General features: G+C 31.4%; 1 protein-coding gene and 1 long non-coding RNA gene across 2 annotated transcripts; both read left to right on the top strand.

The window, feature by feature from the left end:
- LOC105173873 lies at positions 855 to 4,838 on the top strand. The gene is made up of 3 exons (XR_848787.2): positions 855 to 939; positions 1,753 to 1,848; positions 4,143 to 4,838. It is a non-coding gene; the product is annotated as an uncharacterized LOC105173873 (long non-coding RNA).
- On the top strand, positions 7,607 to 9,292 carry LOC105173872 (F-box protein At3g03040-like). Its single transcript, XM_011095774.2, has 3 exons — positions 7,607 to 8,567; positions 8,671 to 8,835; positions 8,961 to 9,292. Exons 1-3 carry the CDS (start codon positions 7,623 to 7,625, stop codon positions 9,237 to 9,239), a joined length of 1,389 nt encoding a protein of 462 aa, XP_011094076.2. The 5' UTR covers positions 7,607 to 7,622; the 3' UTR covers positions 9,240 to 9,292.

Below are 13,306 nucleotides of genomic sequence, written 5' to 3'. Positions count from 1 at the left end.
TAACTATTCTTTTTACTTTCATTTTTGGATTGAACTCATAATCAACTGATATTAGGCCCATTAAGAACCCATATCCAATTCAATATGAAATACAATTTTATTTAAGTCTCATCTATAGCAATTCATTCTAAATTATAACAAATTCAATCTAATCAAAAATTAGTTGGATAGGATTGAACCCATGAATCTTAACCCACATAAAGCAAATGAGCAGAAAACACACGAGTTCATAAAACTTTTTAACAAAGCAATTCGAGTACGCAAAAAAAAAAAAAAAGAAATTGCAAGACATAATACTCAGAACGCATTTGGTAATGTAATTAAAATTTACATAACATATTCTTTTATTGGGTAGGGTGCATTAATTTAAAGCACATTGTTGCAAGTATGAAAATTTGTTATTTAAATCATCTTTGTGTTATGTAGTGGATCAATTTTTTTTCCCAGATTCCTATTTGTGAATGTCCCACTTAATATTATTTCAATATTCTTCAATGCCTTGAATTTCAATATTCTTCAATTTTGTGAATTACTATTAGAGTCATGCCTATTTCATAAGGGTAGTTTATGCACAGTAGCTTAAATGAATTAGCTATCATTTATTAATAATTACTTCACATTTGAAGTGATAAGGAAGGTATGATAATACATTATTTCTCTAGGTAAGTTCTATATAATTCTGGTCAACATAGGTAACCCACGTAATATTATTTCCTTAAATTGAGTTATATTTTGAATTTCATGCTGACAAGGCAAATGCCACGTGCACTCATTTGGTTGGAATAAATTACGTGTAGTTATAATGAACTTTCTTATTATCATTAATTGCATACCCTCCATCTACGTGTATGAATACAAATTCTCTCTAGAGGGCAAAACGTTCCTTCCTCATCTCCAGATCTGCTCTTTGTTCTCTCCATTGTTGGTCAGTGAGCGAAGGTTGTTGAAATGTTTCATACCTTTTTTACTTCACCTTTTTATTACTTAATCGTCTAATTTATGTTTCTATTTTTTTTTTTTTGGTTCTTTGCCGTGCAAGTTGCATATATACACCTTTTTTTTTTTTTTACCATTTTTAGTCTCATCATTTTAATTTCTCTAGCCCAACTTCTTTGTTTTCTTTTTTGGTTGATTTAATTTTGGATTAGATGGATCAGGATATATAATTAACTGAATGAATTTTTCTAAATAATAGGGATTGCCGAAGGCAGTAGTTCTATTCACAAATAGCAGCTAGAATAGACCAGTGCAGTAAAGATGGATTATGTATTTGTTTTTTGCAAATAAATAATAGCTCTTCACATTTAAGTACCATAAATGTTGTAAATTCTAAATGACAAGAAAATGCCTTGACTTGAGACAGATTTGTATATTTAATCCTTTCAGTAAAGTTTTTGCATTACCAAATAAGGAGGGGAAAAAAAGAAAGAATTGATTAGTTATTATTCTTATATTTGATAGAATATGTTGTTTATGTCGAAATAATTGTTTTGCATTTTAAAAATTATATTGAAGCATATATCTTTCAAGCCATTTTCATTTGGTTAGATGTTTCCTGATTATACATAGAGGTTTTCACATATATGTTCAAATTTTGTGAAAATGATTCATAGAGAACAATATATATCCACTTTAAGCATTTGAAGTGGATTGTGTGCAATTAAATTTGTTATTGTTATTATCTCTTTATTTTAGTAAAATATTTTTGAATGAATCTCTTAATTTCATGTTAACATTTAGGAGATTTTGCAGCTCCTGTTAGCTTCTCCTGTGAAGTTCGTCTCCCGAATACATCAAAAGTACGAATCACCATTGATTTGTTGCCCTCATTGCTCAAGTTTACAAAAGGTATCTTTTCATTTCAAACATATTTTCTCTTTCTCTTTTCTTTTTTTTATGAATCTGATTAATATATGCTTTCATCATTCTTATTTTATATTTTGCCTTTTCTTTTATCTTAGATTTTTGCAAATTAGTCCTCTGTTTTAGTGTTTTGAAGAATGTTGTCGTTTATTGATCAAATAAAATTCTATTATTTGTCTTGCTTATGAATGATATTTGTTCGTTATGAAGTAATTATGTCAAGATTGAAATTGAAAAAAATAATTTAGATTCTCTCTCCATGTGGATGATCGATGAAAATAACTTTAATCTCACGAAAGAAAGCATAGAATGTATCCAAATTTTAAACATAAAAATAACTTGAATGTGTTAATTTGAATTTGAAATGAAAACAATCTAAGGAGACTTGTGAATGAAATCTGAAAAAGGAAATACTTTTTATTGAAAGGAAGTAAAAATGAAGAAAAAAAAAATTCATGTTAAAGAAATATAGTGGATCTCATTTGCATTACGTCGTATTATTTGAAGAAATGGGTAAATCAAATTGTTTTAAAATGTGAACGAGGTATCTAAAAGTAAAGAGTTGTAATGGAATGAAGAAAAACATAAAAGGAAAAGAATTGATGTCAAGGACAAATATTGAATCTCATTCGTATGCTCCTTATTGGCATTTATTTTCACCAAGTGTAGAAGTTGGAGCAATTTGACCGATGAGAAAATCAATGAAAACAAAGTAAAATATAGTTCAAAACTTTTAATATACTTGTGAAAATACTGTCATAGATTTCCTGAATGGGTATATAAACTATCTTGCACTTTTATGCTTATTCGAACTAGCAAGGTAGGGCAAGATGTTCCTATAATCATTAAGTTTTGTTTAAGTTCGATATTGATATCTAGACATCATGTTGACATTTTTTGTATCTTCTTTAGAATATTTTAACGGAGACACTATTTATGACATCAAATTTTAGATAGGACAGGAGAAGAAAACAAAACATGACTCACCGGTCCATTCAACCTATATACATTCACTAAACAAATTTCCAAATAGGTAAATCATATTATGCTTTCTTATTATCACGGTTACAATATAATCTTTATCCATAGGTGTAATGAATATGTGAGAAGTAGAATATATAAATGATCATCCTTATCCATTTAAATATAATGACATATTGTATTATCTGAATAATGCTATATTGTATTTGTTGTCCGACAACACAATTAAAATATCATTTATGTTGAAGATTCCATGTTAATTCATGGAAGATGAACCGCACACCACTAAAGTGCATGTTATTGAAAGATGTCGAAAGAATAAATTTACTGGCAATCGACAAAGTCAACTAAAGAGCGGCATGAGCAGGAGGGATCATAAGAGACTGTACTTGGAAAGCAACAAACAATCAAATATGAAATAAAACTATAGGTACTTCGTATTAGGTTAAACTTGTCAAACCGAGTGCACGAGCATGGGGTACCACATCGAAAGGCGTTCAAATGTCGTGCTAGTGAGTTTTAAGTGTTGAAAACACGTGGCGGGTGTCGTCAGGACTCGAGATGGTGGACGACTGATTGAAGGTTGAGTGTGACTAATGCTACAAGGGCGAAAATTACATTCCATTGCAAGACAAAAGAGTCAATCCGTGATAGGTGATCTATATCGCATTTAAGGCCAAAATGCGACTTTAAAAGTTGAACGTTGGATGGGAAGAAGGATGAAAGAGGACCATTCGATTAAGGGCGCAGGTGTAATGGGGACGATATTAAATTATCAAGCAAAGGCAATGTGGTTTCGAGGCAATTAGTGTGTGATTCCAGAGCTTAGGAAATTGGGAATTTTAACTCAACTCTCCCTTCCTGATTTAGCCAGACACATGACACTTGGACAACAGAGATGTGCGACCCGTTGTTGCAGGAGTTGCCACCTGCATTTATTAAGTCCATGACAACAATAAAAGGACTACCAATCTTGAGCTAAGAGGAGGACGAGCAACCCAAAACTCTGAAGAGTTTTAATGTCCATTCAGGTTTATTTTTTTTGTGTTTTTTGTCTTTTGTTGTGGTTTCTCCTTGTGAAGGCTCAAACGACTGAAAGAGGAATTATTATGAATGAATTATAATTTCAATTTCCTCTCATCTTATTCTTCTTCTACTTCCCACCTCCATTTTTGTCTGTGGCTCTGTTAATTTTCCGTAAATTTTAGCTCAATTAATTTTGAATTAGCCTAAGAGCCATTACTTCCTTGAACCTTAAACACACAAAACAATACTCTAACAATGGCTGATGGAACAAGATTGAAAGAAATACAAGAGCAAAAAGACAAGCAAGTGAAGATGAAATCTATGGGCGTCCAGATCAAATGATGGAAGTGCAGGAGAACCTTCAGGCATCAGTACTGAATGTTGAACACAACTTACTGAATGTTCAACAGCAACTCCAAAGTGTGGTTGAGCAACTACAGCAATACAACAAGAACAAGTCTATCCTAGGAGATGGTTTGACTGCAGCCATGGACAAGGGATCTAACTCTAAAGCTGCCATACACAACCCCTTCAAACAGGAAGGGGGTAGCATCTTTAGGCAGGAACAACACAGCTCACAAAGCAAAGGGACCTACAATGTTTTGAACAGACTAGAGTTCCCTTACTTTGATGGGAAAAATGGTAGATGTTGGGTGAGGAGGTGCTCGAGATACTTTGAATTGATACCCATACCTGGATCAAAAGGTATCTATGGCATCTATCTATATGCAAGGAAAATCAGAACTCTAGTACCAATGCTACACTGAAAAAGGGAGTTCAGTTCTTGAGATGAACTGGTGTGTTAATGTCCTAGAAAGGTTTGAGGAGCTGGATAATGAAAGGGTCATGACAGAGTTCAATAAAATCCACCATGAGACCATGGTAAATGTGTACCTGGAAAATGAGCATCCACGGTCAATTGGAATGGCTTAATCCACCCTTTTTCTTTTCTCTGTTAAGCCTTCTATGATGAGGCTTTGATTTCCTTTGTATTGGAATTTTCGTATTTGCTATAACATCTATAGGTTTTCAAATCAAACGAAAAATATTCATGACAATATTGGTGTTTTCTTCTAAATTGGTCCATGTGTATCGAATACAAAAAAAAAATGCATTATACAATGCATAAAAGAACAATTAATGCCATATCTATAATGACGATGCATTATCCAAAAATATGCAACACATAAATTTGTCACATGCTTATCACTATATTATAGACATTTAATGCCACATCTGTAATGACGATCAACTGATAATATAAGTTTAGTGACAATAATTATTTTCTAAGGTTTTTATCATCCAAAATATAGTGGTTTTTGCCATTTTTCACCTGAACATTTTTTTTATACTTTACTATCCAAAGTACATGATTTTAACACAAATCTTATGGGATTAGATAGAAAAGAGAAATGAACAATATCTTTACTTTCAATGCCACCTAATTTCTCAGAGTTAGTGGCTTCAACAATCTCCGACGGTTATGCAATTAATAATCTATGTAAATTCAGCATTTTACGATTAACGGAATATAGAAAAAGAATAGCTTACTCGTCCGTATCTCATTTTTGGTTTCATAATTATAGGAATAGATTAATTCTATCACCGATATGGGACTCAATAGAGTCATTTTACAAATAAATTATCATTGATTTATTGGTGCGGAACTTCTTTTATTGCCCGAACGAGTTATGATAGAATATACTTCTTGTTTAGGTTGAAGAAAAGGGTGGAATAGCTATGATGTCGAAGATACTCACAACATGGAGTAGCTTTTTTATGGTCTCCGTTGCATTATCGGCTAAAATTCGTATTATTGGTGAATCAAGGTCTTTTTTGGAGTATCTACTAGTCAAAAGCATATTTTAAAGACAAAACTCCTAATTACTTTTGTAACGGTTTTTCCGTCGCTTTACTGCCTCTTGTCTTCCCCTTGGCTACGATCTGAATCATATGTATTGTTGGCTCTAGCCCACCTTTCCCTCTAATCCAATAACAGATGTGGGTCTAGGTATTTTCTCCTTCTATAACAGTCGTGGGCCCTTATGACCTGAAATCTAGCCTAACGGACTCCTCTGACTTCACTTCACGATAGTGGAAGGATTGAAGAGGCGATGAGGATCTTCTGTCATACTTTTGAATCTTATATTGGTGCCATACTAATGAGTAACTGACACATTTTTTAATTTGAAATATAATTAAATTATAGCATAATTTAAAAATGAGACTGCATACAATATATGCATAAATATAATATATATATATATATATCACAAAAGTGTAATAAAAGATCCTTCACTAAAAGATAACGACTGATTGACGATGAGAAAGTCAAATAGATAGGCCAAATTCCAACCCTCCAATGCATTGGGTAAAAGTTATACTGTACTAGATCCATCCCAGTATGCCTAGAGCGCACTATCCCTTAGAACGTACCAACCTCTACGTTTATTTTCATTTTCAAATTATCTTCGGATGAGTTAAAATATACCCAATATTTGTCATCATACAAAAACACTTTATCTGGGTGTTTTTAACTGTTTTGACATAAATACACACATATACATAAATATATATAAAAAAAGACATATTTGACAGTGATTTCACAATGAACAGTAATTTTTGTCTCCCAAAACACAACATTAAACATACAATATTTATTTTAAATTATCTTCAAAAACAAATCCGAACATACATACTATCTCTAACACAAACTTATTTATCATTATTTTTCTCTCTCTTTCTCCATAAAACACAACAAAGCACTCCGAAAACGAATCCAAATACTATGCTTGTGTTTCGTGGACATCTTGCTGCCATAATTCGTTTGAATAAGATAATGATAATATCAAAATGTATATAAGTTAATATCGTGAATACATACATTGTGTTTGGATTTGTGTTTTAGCTGTTTTGTTTTGTGTTTTGAAAATAGAGAGAGAAAAATAGAAATAAGTAAGTGTGTGTTCAAAATAGATGATATGTTTGGATTTGTGTTTTGGGGTAATTTAAAATATTTTAAAATAAGTGGTGTATGTATGATGTTGGGATTTGGGAGACAAAAATCACTGTTCATTGTCAAATTATATATTTTTACATATAATATGTATATATATATAAATATTTTATGTTTAATGTTGTATTTTTTTTAGACAAAAATATTGTCAAATCATGTCTGTTTTATATTATGTATATATATATATATTATATATAGAAAGTTAAAAAATAGAAAAATACGCAGATAATGTGTAAAATTATAAAAACAAACATTGAGTGTGTTTTATCTTGTCTCGGCTACGCGAGAATACAAATCCAAACAAAGCAATAGTGTTTTGGACAATATTGAGTATTGTTTGATTTTATCAGATTGGTTAAATGCATACGTGCAGTATCTGTGCATACATATTACTATTTGTTAAGAGATTCTTGCATTTGCTTTGTTCTCTTTACATTTGCAATATACGTGCAGCATTTGTGCATGCATATTATCATTTGTTAAGAATTCTTGCACTTGCTTTGCACTCTTTACATTTGCAATACTTAGCACTAGTTTTCATGGGTAACATGTGGTTATGTGATGCAATTACTAAGTTGGTTGATCCACCTCAGAAACTCAAGATCATTGGACATTTCTTTTGAAGTAGTCTTAACATGTCTTTTGTGTACTTTTGTCTTATTTTATTATTGATTATGCTAAACAATTACTGTAATGATCACAGGAAGTAAAGGGCAAAAGCTTGAGTACATCAACAATGGTGCGCATTATTGAAGGCGAATCCTCTTCTTCCAACAGACGTCGTCGTCCAGTCGTCAGAGGCACTGACAGGTTGAGCGCATTGCCGCAACATATTCTGACCGAAATCTTGTCTCGCCTCTCAACAATTGAGGCTGCAAGGGTTAGCTTTAGTTCAAGAATTTTGACGACTACATGGCGTTTGCTGCCAAATCTTGTTTTCGATTATAGTCAGTTCCCGGCTATGGTGAATAAGGCACATTCTTTCTTGAGATTCGTCGACTGGACTGTTGCTCACCATGATGAATCAGATGTTAAAATTTTTGAACTTCAGCTCGGGCCTACCACTTATTGTGAGGTTTCGATCAAGTACCAGTGGGTGGAATTTGCAATACAGCACAATGTGCAAAAACTAGTTCTTCGTGGAAGAGTTTGTGGGACTCAAAATCTAGCAGATTCCGTCTTTTCATGTCGGTCCCTTGTAAAATTGGAGTTGTCTGTACATGAAATTGTCTTATCTTGGCCTGAAACTATTCAGCTTCCAAACCTCAAGAAACTAAAGCTGAAATTCTTGCTTCTGCCAGAGATGATCACCAGCCAAGATTTGTTCTCAAATTTCCCTGCACTTGAAAAACTCTCCATGTTCTTCTGCAACGTTGCGTCCCTCAATGTTTTTTCCATTTCATCTTCAAGATTAACGGAGTTCACGATGTCTGCCTGTCTAGGGATGGAAAGCTGCTCGATCAGGCTCCAGACTCCATCTCTTTCTAAATTCATATACACCAGTTGGGATCCAAGGGAAAGTGTGCTGCAAGTGCCTCCATGTGCGTTTTCATTGGTGGTTGATGGTGATAATTCTCTCATGTGTAGAGGAAGCCCTGACGAGTTGAGTCAAACTGTAGTTAAACTCACTAGAGAGCTTTTTGGGACAAGTTATATCACTACAGGACGTTGGCTCATTCAGGTAATTTACATTAGTTTTCTTTGTAATAGAATCATGCGTGCGTAAATTTTTAGCGTGCACTATGGTATAAGTACTTATACATAGTTTCTTGCATTTGCTTCAGTATCTTTCTATGGTTCCTGATCTACCGAGGCGACTAGCTTCTGTTAGATACAATTACTTGCTGATGCTGAACGTCAGGGTATGGCCAGTTGCAAGGCACGTTAGAACATTGATTTTGCTTGTTTCCAAATGCCCAATACTCTCAGTGCTCTCTATTGACTTTGTGGTAAGAAGAGATGATATTTCAGCACTCATAAGTATGATACACTTATCATGTGATTGATTCTATATGGTCATACCTGGTTGTTTTAATAAAACTACTCTTGTATTTACTGTAGTTTGTTATGCCAGATGCCACAAGGAAGAATTATTAACCGGGGGAATGGGGGATGTGCAGCAGATTATGGTGTGGGAGATTTTGGTGGCTTAAACGATGTTAGAATAGAGAATTTTGGAGGAAATGTGACAGAAATGGCGCTTGTGAGGCATTTGCTGGCTAGAACACCTCATTTACATATAATGAGGATTGAGATGAACCCTCTTCTGGACGACATTGATGCAGACTTGAAGATCCATCAGATACTTGAATATTGGAGAGCTTCTCCAAGTGCTAATATCATTTTTGACTAATGTCATGTAGTCAATGCAAGTAAACCCCTCTCTTTCTCTCCCACACACACACACACACACTTGCAATTTTAGTACTAGGGTAGCCATTTTGATCGTGTTGAAATTGATTTTGACAATTTGATATTGCAATTATAAAAATTTTCAATTGAAAACAATTTTGGCAGAAAAGCATAACCTGAATAGAAAAGTGCATGTGTTGTGCACATAACGTGCTAATTTGGGGTTTTCAAATCAATTTATGAATTTTCGACCATAATTATCTCTGAAGGACCCCTTTTTATATATTTACGGGACCAATATTTTAATTTTCCCAAAAGGAAAGATAGAAACTTTGACATTATGGGTTTTTGGAATATGAACTGATTTTTATTGTTAATTTTCGACATATGCAGCAGTGTGGTGGAAGACCGAAGCGTCAACACAAGTTGTGTTTGGAGTTGATGATGTTTGGGATTGGTTGTATGTTGTGCTTAGTTGTACTTCTGTTGAATTAAAGTCTAAATTCATATGCTTGGGTGAAAAAGACATGAGTTGTGTGTTAGTTATCTCTATTTGATATTATTAGTTACGTGTGTTGAACGTTATTCGTGTTATTTCAATAAAATTCTTATGTTATAATAATAAAATAAATTTATATAAACTAAAACTTAATAGGTACTTTATAAATAAATATATTATTCTTACAAAATAAAAACATATAGTTAAAAAAAAAATATTGTCTTCTCCACTTTATTTATTATTTTTTTTTCCTATATGTAATATATGCATATACCAATTTATATAAGTAAATTTTATAACTACAAATATGTCACTAACTATATTTAATGATAATTTTAATTTTTGTCACTAATAATTATACATTGTAACGATAAGCACGACCACGATTAGTTTAATCGATGTCTAATTAAGGACAAAATGATGAAAGCAACACTGACTGATGTTGTCTAAAGACTCTTGAACACCAATAAAATCTAGGATTATCCGTAAGATAAGTCTTCAAGAGAGAATAATTATTTGTTTGAATTATTAATTATTCTATAAGATGAGTTGGATTAATTGTTAATTGCCAACAGCCACTTATTTTATAACCTCAGAGAGGTTCAAATTCTTATCTTAATTCTTCGATTATTGAACTCAGTCAGTCACCCTCTGATTAATTAGTTTAACAGTATTAATTACTTTCATAATTTATTTTTTTCCAATTAGACTAATTATTAATGGTCATATGCCAATGCTACTATATATAATTATTTGACAAGAAGTTGAATTGTCCTTGTGATGCTTAGCTACCCAATTAGACGTCTAAACATATATAGACAGAAATTGACTTTGATAATCATTTGTGGTTAACTAGTGATAATTCATTATTAATCAAAAGTAATTAATACAACATTGTAAAAGCAAAACATTAATTATTTTATCAGTAGAAAAAAAAATGACTATTGGCTACAATTTTAATCGCTACGGACTAAAAATTGCGGTAAATAATTTTTATCGACCACGGTTAAATAAAATCGATGCAAAAATATAGATTTTCCACCAAGAAAGTTTTTTGCCACTGCTAAATGTTTTAGCTACCCTCGCAGATACCACGACCAACAACTGTTGCATAGCTGTGGTTAAAAACTATTTACTACGATTATTTTGTTTTTAATAATGGCTAAATGTTGCATTTTTTATACCATATGTTGTTTTTATTTCTCAATTTTTGACATTTAATTTATTTTTCTTTGCTTCCATTCATGTATTTATTGACCAAATTCGATCAAATCAAATCAATTCAATTATATTTATCATGAAATCAATTATTTTTTGAATTATACATCAATCATATTATAAATATACCTGATAAGAAAATGGAATAGATGAAATCAGTAGTTTTTATTAATTAATTATTTTTTAAAATTATATATGAATTAGTTATAGTATAATTATTTCGAATTTAACTGTTCTTTATTTTTCAATAAAAAAAATGGAGAAAATGAAAAAGGGAAAACTGACTAATTCTTTAACCTACTTCTCTCACGTCAGCTCCCCTAGGAAGACAAGACTATTGAATTTATTATAGCAATTATAAATTATTTAATCATTTTATTCTAATAATATTATCCCAAAAAATTAAGTTTCTATTTTAATATAATCTTTTAATAATAGAAAAAACCATGCTAAATTAATGCTATGACATCAACCATTATCAATCACCACATTTTCAACACAATAATTTAAAAATACAGGTAAACTATATTCATCAAATTTTAATAAAAAAATTACAATAACTCAATGAATACATACTCATACGAAGCACAAACCTAAGACACCGTTTTCTTCTAGAGTTGCACAAATTTCTTTACATGCCAATAAATTTCACACCGTCAATTATTATGACGTAGTGATAAAAAATCGAACATGTTACACCCACGTTTGATAGGATTAAACGTATATCCTGATATATATGTTGATTATTATGTAGTTATATCTTGTTTGTCTGGATAGTAAGTCAGTTATAAGGATCTTTACCGACACACATGACACAAGTACAATCCTCTCTGTCTGGGGTTAATCACATCCACCTATCCTGATGCTTGACAATAATTACAAATATCTATTCGTTGTTTGAAAAATTACAATTACTCTTCTCATTTTGACGTTCGTCTAATAACGAACCATTCTATTAGCCTTCATTAGATTTTCATCAATTTTCTATAATGAACTTACTAAAATACCCTTTTAGATTATTTATTATAATTTTTAAAATATATTTATGGAGTAACATACCCTATGAATTATTTATTTACCAACTCAATTTCTTTTATATTTTTTCAATTGATTTTTTTTTCAAAAAAAATCAATAGGATTACACTAATAATGTTCAATCCATCGTTTCAAAATTATATAATTATTTTTCTATTTAAGTATAATATTTATATATTTCAAACATTAAAAAAAATAATCATAATTATACCAAATCACTTCGAGTATCTATAATTTACTGAAATAATAAGAAATTATATGGACCACCTAAACCGATATCTTATGAGGGCTCCGAAAAAATCAAACCAATCATCAGCAACAGTGGAGTTACATCCATACAGCTGTGTTACAGAGGGATACCCCCATCACCCCATCCCCCCATCGGTACAAAAAACTGAAGTTCCAATTTTGGTTTGATGCATGTAATAATTATTATTATATATAGAACTGATGACTCTGAGGACGTCATTACATTAGCTGTCTTTGGTCCCTCTATCCACACCATCATACCCAAGTCAACAAAATTATCTCCAATTTCCCCCCATTCCCTTACCTCACGCATGCTTCCTTTTTCCTACCCACTTCATCAACCCTACATGCATCATTTTTATTTGAGTCAGGTTTAATCGAATAAAATTAATTATAAAGTAAGTATATTGTATTTATTATGTGATTGGCTATTTTTTTTTAAATTGATTATACGATAAATGTGTTATACTTCCCATATGATTTATTCATATTCAACTGAGTTGGATTCGAGCCAGAATTTTCTGTTATTTTCCCAATACTCTTCATGTTATATTTTTATTTTGTTTTAACTTTTATCTTAAATGTGCGAAATTTTGTATCATTTGCGTATTTTCAACAATATTTCATATATATTTATAAATTCTAGTAATTTATAAAGAAATTTTAATTGAAATCAAGTCGAGCAACAATTATGTTATACTTATCATAACATTGGTGCAAAGAGATTGATCAATCGCATAATCAGTACTACAATAATATTTGCTATATATGATTGATGAATGGATACCGGCAAAAAGACTTTCCAAATTTTGTAGTAAAGAATATGACGCATCATTGATATTGTTTACATTACTATTATTAAAGTGTGGAGTCTGTTCCAATAAATTACATCCAAACATTGAAAATAAAAATTATTAGGAATAAAAGTATAATTTACAATAAGTTATGACACTTATAAACAGCAAGAAAATTCTCCAAATAATATAAATATTGTGTTTTGCACTTACTTTTTCTTAGAAAAAAAATACAAGCAGCTCTCTTACGATATTGTAAATGAGTAAATTACT

This window comes from Sesamum indicum, linkage group LG11, assembly GCF_000512975.1.
Source record: "Sesamum indicum cultivar Zhongzhi No. 13 linkage group LG11, S_indicum_v1.0, whole genome shotgun sequence".
Classification (NCBI taxonomy): Eukaryota; Viridiplantae; Streptophyta; class Magnoliopsida; order Lamiales; family Pedaliaceae; genus Sesamum; species Sesamum indicum.
The sequence above is the reverse complement of the archived record's forward strand: the minus strand, read 5'-3'. Positions and strand labels throughout refer to the sequence as shown.

What these genes read in the sequence shown, in the direction of transcription:
- LOC105173872 (XM_011095774.2), top strand. Translation starts at nt 7,623, where the DNA reads ATGGTGCGCATTATTGAAGGCGAATCCTCTTCTTCCAACAGACGTCGT. An exon ending in CAGGACGTTGGCTCATTCAG is followed by an intron (nt 8,568 to 8,670) that starts GTAATTTACATT and finishes CATTTGCTTCAG; the next exon opens with TATCTTTCTATGGTTCCTGA. An exon ending in TGCTCTCTATTGACTTTGTG is followed by an intron (nt 8,836 to 8,960) that starts GTAAGAAGAGAT and finishes TTGTTATGCCAG; the next exon opens with ATGCCACAAGGAAGAATTAT.